General features: G+C 43.1%; 1 protein-coding gene across 2 annotated transcripts in view; it reads right to left on the reverse strand.

Annotated features, from left to right (window-relative positions):
* Window positions 1-14285, reverse strand: part of LOC119466498 (OTU domain-containing protein 5-B) — a 37454-nt gene that overhangs the window by 20522 nt on the left and 2647 nt on the right. For both annotated transcript variants that reach the window (XM_037727012.2, XM_037727011.2), the window contains exons 2-4: window positions 5109-5199; window positions 2918-2982; window positions 929-1085 (exon numbers count right to left, since the gene is read on the reverse strand). In XM_037727012.2, the coding sequence (XP_037582940.1) occupies window positions 929-1085; window positions 2918-2982; window positions 5109-5199 (313 nt within the window). The remainder of the gene's footprint in view (window positions 1-928; window positions 1086-2917; window positions 2983-5108; window positions 5200-14285) is intronic.

The raw sequence follows: 14285 nt of genomic DNA on the forward strand, positions 1-14285 counted from the left end.
GAATGTGCTAAATCATTCGGCTTAAACAGTGACTTTGTACACTACTGTCACAATACAGTCAACGACCAATTTTCCGGATGCCCAATTCTTTGTACAATGCCCGATAATTCGGACACCTTCGCGGCACTGCCATAGAGTGAATGTACAAGAACGTCTGAAATTTCGGAAGCAAAAACCCTTAGCAGTCCAATTTGCCCGACTTTTTGCCATGACCGCAGGACTAAAACAACGTTACCGAAGCCACCAGCACCGCCATTTTGATTATCTCATCACCTTGAACTTAGACCCACTGGCAGCTGTAGCCACCACTTTGTCAAAACTAGGCCTACGTGCTTCAATGTACGCTAACAAACTTCTTGCTGTTTGGTGCCGTGTTTTTCATTGGAAGAATTTGCGCTGTCAGTAATGGCGCTTACTTCCCAATGGCTTCGAAGCTAGGAAAGCACGACAGGTTGCATAATGCTGGTTCCTGAAAGTCACTTTTACCTCAATACAGCAATGTTACACAGTGAAGCGTATGCGAAAGTACTGCAGTGAAGCATGCCTAAAGTGGGAAAGGGGAGGGAATTGTTACTGGACACAGTATGTATTCCTTAATCATACACGCGTATGATTAAAGTTCGACTGATTAATCAATCGAACCTGCAACCTCAAACTCAGCAGTACAATGCCATAGTCACTGGGCTGCGGCAGTGAGCACAAGGCTTACAAAGAATACATTATTGAACGCATCACTATACGTTCAAGTTCTAATATAACCCAAAGTCGGCAAAAGACACTGCAGTTGACTACGAAATGCATGGCGTTATACATTTCTGCAAGTGCACGACATGAGCAGCCTCCGCATCACTGCCTGCCAAGTATGAAACAGAGTGCACATAAGTGTAGGCACGACAACATACACGACAACAAAGCGGCGCCCTCTCACCAGAGCTGTAGTGGTACACCTCAATCGGCCGGTTGAACATCTCGGACATGGCCTGCATCTCAATGTGGTTGCCATGAATGTGGTCGCACCGCTTGCGCTCCAGGTACTTGTCAAAGTCCTCAGTCACGTACTGGGAGTAGTAGTCCGAATTCTTGGCCTGGAAAGAAAAGGGGCCATTCTTTTTTCACTGAATGGAGAGATTACGCTGTCGGGCTGTTCTGACCATGAACCCGTTGCAACCAATGTGAAACTCCATTGCACATGGATGCGCAACACTTTTGGGAGAGACGGAATGTCACGGTCATGTCAAGCATCTCAAGCTCCTCCTTTCATGAACAAATACAATGAATTTTTTTTTTCTCTAACCTTTTGACTGCCAGGTTCCTTTCTTTCCAGAATGCTCCAGAGCCCCTGCCAGGGCTTTTTTTTTCCCCCCATGTTGGCTTAGTGGACATTTCATGCTACATAAAAGCCGATTTTTCATGTTTGCTTTCTCACATTTCAGCATTTGTGTACAGTTCATAAATTCCTTCGTCTATCATAGTATGAATAGACGGACCTGCCACACTCCCCATGACCACGGCTTCCCATCCTCAGCCCTTACCACCTTTTTAATAATGTTATTATTTTGCATCTTAGTTCAACGGACATTTCATGCTACATGAAAGCTGGTTTCCCGCGGTCGGTTTCTTCAGATTCATAATTCATCAACAGCCCATCAATCTCTTCATCTGTCGAAGTGCAGACCGACCTGGCACACTGGTTTGCCATGGTTGCCCTGCTAAGACAGAGCTCAGACATTTGCTCCAACTGCAGTTAGAAATTTAACTTGCACAAGTTTTCTTGTGTTCAGATGGCCTCTCGATAGATGGCACGACAGGTGAGCCACATTCTCTTTTTGCACGAGTTGATTCTGGGGAAGCAGGGAGTGCACACAACACCCAAAACGTGTGTACTCGGGAGTGGTAGTTGAAGGGTTAAAACAAAAGCTGCGCAGTTTCTCTGTCCCACCAGTTCCCACAAAGTGTTGGTACTTTCTCTTTTGCTACCCTGCCAATGAAATCAAGGACATCAATGCAGATCTGAAGCATCACTATTATTAAGAAGGCTGCCTTTGCGTACTCTTTACATATTTTAGGAAAAATTTGTCTGCTAGATTGTTGCTGTATATGTGCCCACATTTTGCTTTTATTTCAAAATTTTTCAATGAAACAGACTGTTTGTCCAAATCAAGTGTTTCAGCTATGCATTATTTTCCAATAATTGAATGTGCTCTCACCTTACTGCTTTTGTACTATTACTTTTAGTTTATCATTACATAATTCCTGTTTTTTCTTAGTGTGGCCTTTCAATGCATTTAACTATTGTTTACCTAGTAAATTTGTAGGATGCATTTTCTAAAGAGAGCACTTAACATAAATGGTTAGTACAGTAAATACAATATCAATTACTAATTAGTCATTTGCTTAATTTCTTCATTCACACTCCCTTTTTGCTAGCAAGTTGTCGGTTTAGGGAACTCGCAGTGGCCAGTGTTCTCAAACAACATATATATTCTTAAAACACCATATATTGTTCAACCAGTTGAGTCACTCGTAATTATCATGCAAGGATACACCATTAACGTTTAATGGCTGGCATGTCTGTCGTCATTACCATCAACATAAAGCACCCTGGGATCGTTCTGCACAGGAAACATGTCGCCAAGCCATCAAGAGGAGCTACGGTTCATTAATGATCAACAGGATACAGGAGGTCATAGAAGCAACTTTATTTCCCTAACAGTTCACTTTTTTGCTTTTTTCAGTCGAACACAGAACTACAAGAGAGAATGCCTGCTTCAGAGTGTGTGCATCTTGTAGCACAGCCTGCCATAAACGCTAGACAACAATCGCCAGGCCAAACTACTGCAGCTCATGATGAAGTGGTCCACATGAGTGCGAGTCAGATGCTTCACACTAAGCAACTCAAGGAGAGGCAGACACGCACCATGTAGTCCATGCAAAGCTTGCGCACTGCTTTGTGCATTTCCTGGTCCCCGTACACCTGGTCCGCTGCATCAGCCAGAAAGGACAAACGCACCAGCTAAGCACAGACTACAATGCCACTACAATGCCAGCCTGCCACAAGCCCCGCACACGAAAATGAGCTAGAAGTGCCAAGGACTGTACGCTGCCATGAGCCAGAATCTCAGGCAGAAAGCAACAGTGCCAGTGTTGTTTTATAGCGTAGTCACCTAAAGCCTTTAAATGACAAAGAATCAGCTGTTACGTTCTTTCAGCTAACACTTCCTCACCAAATTCTACAGCTACAACAGACATTCAAAAGCGACGTTCACAGGTTGATGCACGCTGATATGCACGCCGTTCATGCCGCTGAGCATGACTGCCATAGTACAAAAAAGACTGATAGGTTGAACGCACACCCCTATGCTACGCACATACCAGATACAGATTCTGGGAATTTGACTGCAACCCAGTAACTACACATGTCCTCACTGTAATGCCATCAACAGCACAACATGGAGAAGAGGTTATGCCATTGTGCCAACATGTGTCCAGTGTGATAGCAGTGCAAAAGACCTATTTTAACTGTATTTTTGCCACAGCAACATATCCAAACTATTCTGAATGGTACTCTGCTCTTGGTGCAGAGTCAACAGTGGTCATCAGGTTGAAACCATTGTATTGTCTGCACCTGGTACATAGTCCACAGGTTTTCGATTTGGGCTGTGGACCCCCGATGCTCCATTCTATGCAACTGAATGTCATTCTGACACACTTCACACCCCATTCCACACTGACAATGCATACTTTGACTTTTGGCCTTTCCCACACTCAATGACCACTTAGCTGAAATCATGTGGTAAACTCCCTTCTACCTGGAAGGATTGTTCCCAAGGTTCAATAAGGGACACTATGGCTTTGCGAGTACTTAGTTGCAAGATGGGCAGAAGTGGCAAAAACCCCAGGAGTATGTTTCAATGGCCACTGTCATTCTTGGCAAAGCTGCACATTGTTGTCCCACATCCACCTTTGTTATACCTTACGATGGATCAACTGTCTTGAGCTGTCACCCATAATTGCCTCCGGTCAGCCCAGTCGGTCTAAGTGGCCCTGTCAGCTACTTGGTAAACTATTTGTTAATACTTCATATAAAGTTCTCTTTTCACCAAGATCAGACTCCCACCTCTCTGTCCAGCTGCTTTAGCAATAAAGTCTGACAACAGTGCGTTAGCATGCTCTTGCGACATTGGCGTCAACGCTAGGGTAGCTCCTGAAATTTAAAACAGCGGTGGCAACTCGGAACCCTGTATGAAACACCACCAATGTGCCTGGCTCCCTGTAAGTTTCTCACAATGAAAAATTGCCATTCATCTGACTGTAGCAGATCGCAACCACAAAGGAACCCACTCTAAACTGTCCTTGAAAAGCAAACTTCACAGGTGAATAAAAATTCCAACCAGCATGAATTTTCCTTCAGCTGTGAAGCTCACTTCGCGGTGGACATCAGCGTGGCTACAATCAGGTGGACAACACTTTTTACATACTTGAACAAATTTACATTTGCTGTATCAGAGTACATATCAACAGGCATCAAAACACAAACTGCAAATTTTGTATGACACTTGACAGTATCGTCCAAAAGGTACAGTAGACTCTATACTGTTTCATACACAGCAGGTAGTGCTAAGAAGGCTAGGGACTAAAAATGCTAGGCTACTCTCACTGCTCGCATTTGCAACCCAAAAAATAGTGGGCCACTTAAAAGAAAGACTTAGGTATGTGTCATGTAATTCCACATGACATGAATCAAGTCTCACATGCTGCAAAATGTGACAATTATAACATGGAAGGCATCACAGATCCAAACCTATTCACCAACGAACGAGTGAAGAGGCAGGTTTCTGCAGCCAGTGGCCACAACACATGGCTTGCGTCCAAAAGTTGTAATATATAAAGTAGTTATTCTGTAGAATATGTCCAAGACCAAATAAAACCGCACTGCAAGACATGCAGGTGGAGAAAGTTCTCTCGCTGCACTGCTTGCGCAGCTTCCACATCGTTTCCTGCTAAATGTGGCGTAGCATAAAGAGAAGCTCATCAAAACCGCGTTTTAGCAATTTGGGTTGCAAAAGACAACGAAAAAGATTGGGTGAGTGAAGAAAACTACCACTGACCCACTGCCCTGAAGAGGCAGGCACCATCTTCGCCCATGTTCTTGATCAGCAGTCCCTTCTTGCGAAGCTTCTTCTCAAAGTGGTACTCCCTCTGCAATGCATCAAGAGGTGGCGACAGGTCAGCTCGGCGCCACAGTAAGGCACCTTTTGAAAATGTTTCCCCAAGCACATTTCAGCAGTCGACAAAAGCAAATGGATTCATTTCGGCACCACAAAATGTGACAATATCTTCTTAAACTTGCAGATAATGCGATCTCAATCATGAGATCATAGCAGGGTAGTACATGAATTAGTACGCACAACAAAATGAAAAACGCATACATGGGAAGCAAGTCATTTTGCTGACAAAAATACACACATCACTGTAAGTGGGCCACAAGGGTGATAATGTGTCTTGGATTGCAACTTCATTAGCAAGTTCTTTATTTGAGAAGAGGATTTGAGGTTACAAAAGCAGTATGACAGATGTGAAACAATGGTGTTTTAAGGTAACTGGCCCGTCGTGAACTCGATCAAAGGTGCTGTATATGTGTCAAAGCACTGCAGCGGGCAATGAGGAGCGCCGTTAGTGACAAGCTGCAGATACCTTAACAACCCAGGTACCATGAATGTGCACTTATTAAATATGTGAGCATCACTGCTCTCTATCCTCATAAGAATGAGCAACAAATCTTCCGAGATCACGAACGATGCGTGAGTGGGACAAATTTCAATCTTTCAAAATAGGCAGTGATGCAAAACATCCTTCAGACAGTGATTGATCAACTGACAGCACAAAACGTCCTAAAGCAGCATGGAAGCATGGAGACGCTGCTAAGACACTGCTGTGCCACAAGAGATGCTGCTCACACACGCATGCGAGAGAGGGAGGCGGCCGGAAGTGCGTGGACTTCGTTCACTCGCGGTGCACAGGGAGGAGGCAACGGAGACGGTACGGGTGGGGGGGTGCTTTCTGCTTTTGCGGCTGCTGCTGACGGAGCTGCCGCGCAGGCACCATATCTTCAAAGCGATCTGCTATGTGGTCAAAGTGCGCCCGCTGGGGCCTCATCTACAAAGCGATCTGCGATGGGTACGAAGTGCGTGCGCCGAGTGCCGATAGCTTAGTATGCGCTGTGCTTTCGACGTTCGCGTTGAAGCGAAACGAGAGACAGCGTGAAGGTCAATTTGCCCGCTGCTGCTGGCGCGCTCCCTCACTCCAGCGTTTTGACGAGTTTCCGCGGTCATCGAGCGAGATATGTTCGTATTTACCTGCGCGCGCGTGACACCATGCTTGTTTAGTCAGTAAGTGAACATTTACAACTTTATATGGCTGATAAAACTAATATCTTTACTTTGGATAGCTGTCTACTAATTTGCTATCGTAATCGATGCTTCACCTTTCGGGCGAAACTGCGACATTTATTTACTTGTGATGCCGAAACATCTAGAAACACAAATCCGGCATTGAAAAGACTGCCGTCACTGCTGCTGCCACCTCACCCTGTGCCGCCATTTTTAAGGTCCAAGGAAGCCAGACTTCTCCTTTGTTTCCGCCAACTGACCCCTCACAAAGTTTGTTTTCTGGGAAGATGGTGCCATTTAATAAAGTAGTTTTTGCACCAAAATTATAAAATGACTGCCACTAGTCTGTGGCACTCAGCAGATAAAAGAAAATTGCTGTACAAGGGCCATTAGCAAAAGAATTTTTAATTGAATTTCTGGGGTCTAGCATCTTAAAGCTGCCCAGTGGGCTACGAGGGACACTGTAGTGCCGAGCTCCAGAATGACCTTGACCACCTGAAGATCTTTAAAGCATGGTATATGAATGTTGCCACTCCCATTAGAGCGCTGACACTCACCAATGCTGGGAATTGAACTTCAACTCAGAAGCACAATGCCATAGCTGTTGAGCCACTGCAACAGGTGGCTAGCAAAAAGGTACATTTAACAGAATGAAGCCGCTGTTCCCAAATCTAAGTCCTCTCAGTTTGCACATTAACATGCAACACTTTTTTTTACGCCTCCCCACCACTCCAATAAGCCATGCACATATTTTTCTTCCATTTTATTTATTGGCAATACACTGGTATTGCATGCAAGGCAGGACAAAAGGAGGTGGTCAGCCTCAAGACTGGGCCCTGACCCGCTGGGTGCGGCAGCAACAGTGGTCGCACATAGCAAAAGTCAAGATTTACACAGTAACGAGAAATTTTATCAAAGTAGTAAATTCTATGAGCATCATGCAAAGACTAATTACAAAAATGCAATAAGCTTAATGGCACAAATTATGTTACGCAATACAAAGAAAAATGTGATACAACATTAAAATGTATTCAAGAAAAAGAGAATGACATCTGCACGTGAATGATCAATGAAATTCACAATCACTTCTGATAAGTGAAGAGTAGTGCTGCGTGTGACTGCAGGAAGACCCATCTACATGATAAATAGGGACTGTATTTCTCATTTGAAATGGCAGCATGCTCGTGTTTTTTCCATAACAATAAAAGGGTACTCATTACAAAAGAGCATACCCTGATAGTCCATGAACCAAAAATTGCAAACCACACACGACAGACATCAGCTGAACAATCACAATCTCGAAGCATCTTTGTCAGTTGTTGTGCGCACTTGCTAATCTCAAGGATTTGGAGTGCTACTGCTAGACCAACTGACTGATAGCACCCTGTCACAAGGAAGCCTGTTGTGTATCACGCTGCTTCCATGATTCTGTATCACAGAAGACTGTTGAAATCACAGAGTGCATGCTAACTTTGGCCCCAGTGTTTGGCATGTGTGTCCGGGACTCCGTCGCAGTTAGCGCATGTAGTAACAGCGCTAAACATGTGTGAACGCTGCACTACCTAATCTGATCCCACTTTCCGCAAAAATAGCTTTTAAAGATGCTTTTACAAAATGCACACAGTTGACTGATAACTGTTTGCTTTAGACTCTGAACTTGCAGCATCATGCCATTAATATGGTAGGTTGCAAAGATGCTTTTGATTACGTCAAGAGTCTCAACACATTTCTACATAAAAAATTTATGTCAGCACTGTTGCTATCTCTTAACAATGAATCATGTATGTAGTCACAATTAAACATAAACACACGGACATAAAACTTAGTGCAACCCAATTCAAGAGATCATCCAATAAGGAAAACTAGTGCACAGCAAGTCAAACTGTGTAAAAAAACTGCAGGAAAACAATTTATACTAGGCCGTTTCTCACATCATGTTACGAGAAACTTGTGAGGAAGGCAAATACATGCACTGCATGCACGGCACCTTGTTAAAGCCGATCTCTAAATGGCAGTAAGGAACTACATAGAAGGCACACATGTGGCTCGTACAAAGATGTCGCACAAGAACCAGTGAAGCGAGAAAAAATAAAAACACTGATATGCATGGTGTCGGTGCGAAAGGAGACTACCGCCACAAGAATACAGGAGATAAAACAAAAAAAAGCAGGAATACCAAAACATGATTGCTTCTTCCCACCTTCACACCGCCGTGTTCAGCCTTATCTGTGGCAAACTGGCTTAGACAGAACTGAGAAGCATTTATATAAGTGCAAACAAGTGTTAACAGTAGCATAAAATGAACATCTTTCTTCACTAAACAATGACATATTTTTTCCAACATGCAATATTTTCTTGTTTTTGCATGATTAATGAAGGTGCAGGAATGCAATAATCGGTCTCCGACAGGAAAAAATAAAAATTCTGGCAGAAACCATCTCATTATTGCAATTAGCATTGAAGCCCTGTGGTGACATCGTACAGACACCGCAGAAATGCATCATGTATGAGGCATGTACACAACCCGGCTCCTCTTTCGCGCTTCTTCACTGGACACGCTGCTCCATATAGCGGCGAAGCCGTGAATTCTGCACGTGGCGTGTGTGCATGTGTACTTGTTTATCTTTTCCCGTAGACCACTTTTCACCAGCTGCTGTACATTCTTGCTCGGCGAACGACCGACCCACCCCTGTATGTATCCGAACATTCTCGATTCTTGTAGCCGATTCTATCTGTTGTCTGTGTTGTTGCCAAACCTTTTGTAATCAGACTGCATGCATGACACGAACAGTGTTGCACATTCTAGAACTTGCGCGCGGCACCAGTCATTGCACTGGAGCCTCCCATGAGTCAAGCATAAAGAGCCGACACGTCTGACCCGCAGATCACATTTTCAACGAGTGTGCTCGCCGCTACCACTGTGCTTCTTGTTTTGCTAGGCACAGGCTCACCCAGTAAACAGTCTGGTGACTTGCGTTGTGCCACTATGGTTGTTCACCGTCACTACAAGCTGACAATATGTATTCAGGAAAGATTGTCTGAATATATATCCTCCTGAGACTTGAACACAACTATGGGATGTAATCGCTCTTAAAAGAGTTTTTATTGTCTATGGTTATGATATGAGCTTGAAAAACAATTTTTAAAGTTTAGATACCAGGGTTAGATGCCAAAAACTGTCTCCATGCATAGTGAAAAAAAAAACAAAAAACTATCTAGTCTTCTCATGTCTGCTATGGTAAAAAACTACACATTTCATTGCTCAAACACAGAAATGAAGTTGGAACTACGTGCAGTACATTGCCAAATTGCCGCCGCGCCCAGTATTTTCACACAATCTCAATGATTGCGAAACACCTCAAGGTTGCTTTCGGCCGCCTAGGACAACACAAAGGCCTAGATCGATTCAGTGTCAAATTCCTCGAAAGCCGATGACAAGAATAGGGATAAACCACTTCCTTACAGTTACACATGCACCGTACTTCATACCCAAAGTGAATATTTTGCGTAATCACTTCCGAGTGAATTTCGAAAAAATGTAGAAGGCAATGTGCAATGTATTGCACAAGGGGTCTTAGGGAGGATATGACGTGGGCTTGATTCCATCCTACACCAGAGAAATTGTAAAAGATTTTTTTTTTTTTTTTTTGTCATCGAAGAGCTGAACACACCCACTAAACGAAGTTGGTGTGAAAGAGGTTTGCTGAAGAGCCGCAAATACCCAAGGTGACATACCCAGTGAACCAAGTTGGTCCGTCGGTTGGTTTTGAACACGGTTCCCTCAGCACCTCAGCCCGATGCTCTTTAGTCCATTAGACCCACTAGACCATGGACTACCCAGTGACCCAAGTTGGTGGGAAAACGGTTAAAGACAAGCAGACAGGAAGACCAGACACCATAAAAGTTTCCATTTCTGCACGACATTGTACCCACCATGACATACCACAGCCATGGATATGCTGTCAATGCACTTTATAACTCCACAATATGACAATACTATCTTAGCTGCTGGTCATTCTTCTCATCCCATCAGCTGAAAGCCAATAAACACAATTACGCTCCCAAAAGAGATCGAAGCGATAGCCAAAAGTTTCCTAGCTTTGAAGAGCTCTCGGGCAAAGAGTCTTGTACTACCCCTCGTCATCTCAAATCGCAGACGCCCGATGATCTCTGATGAAAGTGTGAAAAGAAGACAGTGAAGGAATAACTCACAATAAACTGAGTGAACATAACAAACTTACAACAAAAATGCTGTTATGTAGTTGTGCAGCTGTTTCAAGCAGTCTGCGCTGTCTTTGTTACATTGTAGACAATGTGTTCATTGACAACAGCTGAGCATTTGCTGTTGGCTTCTATTTTTCAGGCTATCAAAGTCTGGGAAAAGTAACAATGGCGTAACGTGGTCACCAAAATTACACTCTGGTTGCATTGTAACTGTGTAACAGTAAGAGCAAGAACTGCGTAGAAAAAAAAAAAGAACACATAATTGCAAGCCTGCAGGTTGATATAATAAATGACTTAGGCCGACTACTATCAAATAAATGCACTTTTTCTCTTATGCATGGGGTCAAAATGATGCTGAAGATGTGCCAAAATATGGTAAAGCTGTTACTTTCAGGATCCAAGAGTTAGCTCAACAAATGTGCCAGTATCATGCACGGCCTAGTTTAGTCACTGCACCAAGCATAAGTGCATAGAAAGCCAGCAAAACGAGTGGCAGCACTGCACATTCAATGTCCTAGTACAAACACACAAATACTTTAATGTCCTCAACATCCAGCTGCTCCTGAACAACTTCATCATTGTTCCACTAGAACCTCTATTAGGGTCTGGAAAGCAACGCACGCAGTTTCAGTAAAGTGGATTAGTTCTTCAAAGAGATCCTCCCTCTGTCCTCAAATCACAACTTAGCTTCATTTGTGCACTTTTTCAGCAGTTTAAATGACTGCACCTAAGCACTTAAAAGATTATGTTGTTTTCATTTACACTTAGGATGATGATCTGTCCACTAATAGTCATTCTAAGGTGAAATGGGAAATGTAAGTCAAAACTACATGATGGCAAAACTGAGAAAGAAACTCTTGCATTTCCAATACAACATTACCCGAGACAAATAAGTGGAAATCAGATGGAAAAGCATGCTTTACTAGTGTTGTGTCCTGTGCCCATTTTATCACTTCCGAGTTTTTTAAGTTTGGACGATCTGTGTTTGCATTAACACAAGTGATCCAAAAGTTTTACCGTTTCTTCTGCACACATTTCTTTATTGTAAGCTTACAAAATACATTAATACAGATATAAAATAATGCCAAACAGTGACAAGCACCAAAGCATATCATGTATTATTCATTTAGCAACTGTTTATCAATAGAAAATGGTTATATTATGCCATACACTCAACCTAGAAATGTAATGCAAAATGGTAAATTTTAAGGCTTTTCCTCCACAGAAGCATCCAAAATATTCAAGCATATCAAACCTATTTCTTACACACTGCTGTCACCAGCACTGCAAACTTGGAGCAAAATTTAACAAGCTGTTTGGCTTTAATTTACCCTTCTTATAACCAGCTTTTTTTTCCCACCAAACAATTGGCAATAAAATTTGAAAAGGAAACTGTACCAGCATCCCTTGAGCCGACAAGCAAGAGAAAAAGATGGGGGAAATTACGTATATCCTTCCTCGGTAGCAAATCAAGATGTCTAGCGTCCTATCCATCACACGGATACATGTGAGCTTCCACGTCATAAAAGGTGCAAATGGCCACATTCAATGCGAGTGCTTGCACATTATACCATGAAAACAAGGTCACAGTGTCCGTATTGACAAAGCTGCAATGAACTCGGGTACTGAAGTTAAACCAATCACTACACAACCTTTCATCAGGCTGCAAGGTAAATTCATATGAGGACGCAAACGAGAACCTATGGCCCAAAAGGTGCGACTAAAATGTGGAAAATGGGTAGCAAGACTTTTGTACACAACCTGAAAAATTTGTGAACCTTTTATAGACACCTTCTTGGTTGGTGCATTGTTTCGTTTTCTCGTAATAGGAATTTACTATCCAACCAAACAAGATGGTTGGTCAAAAGATGCTTGGCTTGAAAGGGTTTATGCTATGAGAGAGGTAGGTTGAGCTGAATGCTGTAAGGTCTCACAGGCCACAAAAAATATCTCCATGGTCTGCGTGTTTGAGACATTTGCACTAGGTTGGTAACAGAAGCCGCAGCTACAGCAAAAGAAGGTTGTGTCAGAAAACCTACTTGGTTCATTCACAAAAAGGACCATCATATTTGGAATGCATAGGAGCTGTTGTATCAGCATAGGTTCTGCCTCACACAAATGCCAAGAATCGCACTGCCTTCTGTTTTAGATAACGTAGCATAGAATAGTCTGGAGTTACTACATGAAGTAGGTGTGCATTTCATATGTAACCAAATTTTCCCCTTTTTTTAATTTTCTTGTACCTAATGGCTCCTTAGCAGCAACTTTTTCCTTTGCCTGCATTCACTCAAACATCGTGTATTAAGCACGTTCTGCTGGATTTACACACAAGCATGATTTTTTTGCCAATGTTTGGATGCAGGACAGATACATGCCTCCATTGATATTGTACAGTTCTGCTGTCAAGCTCTGTACAGCTTTTATGTCCTATGCATTCTGCTCTCTGAATTAGAAAAAAAAAACATTATGTAGATACAATGCGCATGTTGGAAACTATGTTAATTACAGTGGTGGGAATGGCCAAGAGCGTTTTGGAGCAGGCTTTGTAGCAGCAAGAACAACGATGTGGAGCAGATTTTGCAGCAGTCAACAAAGATTATTCGGAATGCACGTCAGCTGGACAATATTTCTGCACGTCAAAAATGGTTCCAGAGTACTAGCACACATTACTGTGAATATCCTCGAGAAAGATAATCTGCTTACACAACCACTCACAAATTACAACCATCACACCAAGTGAACCTGCATGCTCAAAAAAGAAAATACTGCGCATCCCCAGTGGTAAAGCAAGCTACACAAAGGCACACACACAAGAAAAAAAACACCGCAATATTCTCGTGGTATGCAGTATGGCCATTCGAGCAATGTTATTTAGGCCTAAAGTCGTCTAGATAGTAAAATGGCAGAGCAACAAATCCGCTTCATTACAAGCACACACAGATAAACATGACACAGCAAAACAGCTAATAACATGCAATGGTTAAGTTTGAGTTTGCTGAGCACCATGACACAGCCACCGTGCCAAATGCGTCATCACTTGAGGAAAATCTCTCTCACCAAGGCCACGCCAGTGGTACAAAGTGCGAATGCGAGACAACAGAAAATGAGCAGCGCGCACACTACTAGGCCACAGAACTTAGTCCCAGACTACTACACTAAACTGGCGAATATGGCACATAGAGTTTCCTAATGGCAGACAGCAAACATGCACAAGCGTGCAATGGATTGGATTAGCTCAGTGACCCTTTAGTTCATTTAGCTTTATAAATGGCAGCATATACGAGGGAACTCTGTGTGGGATGGTGACGACCACCACCTGGCACTGACCACAACTCCTCTTTGTAGTGGCCTTCGAGAATGCACGGCGCAGCTCAACTTGGGGCAGCTTTAATGGAATGTAACAGATTGGAGCAATCGTAGCAGTATTCCCACCAGTGTAATTAAATGCTATAAAACTGTGCTAATATATTTACTGTCATCCTATGCAGCATGTAATCTTACGTAATGTTTGTGCACCGAATGTGCGCACGCACACTGCGTGGCATGATGCACACAGCACCAATCATCTGTAAGAGCTACTTGGTGTAGGCACGAGGGAAGTATATGTGTGGTTGTGGCCTAATGGAGCATCAGGCTGTTTTGTGCAGGAAGAGGTTTGGTCCCACCTTTGGG

This window comes from Dermacentor silvarum, chromosome 10 (assembly GCF_013339745.2).
Source record: "Dermacentor silvarum isolate Dsil-2018 chromosome 10, BIME_Dsil_1.4, whole genome shotgun sequence".
NCBI lineage: Eukaryota > Metazoa > Arthropoda > Arachnida > Ixodida > Ixodidae > Dermacentor > Dermacentor silvarum.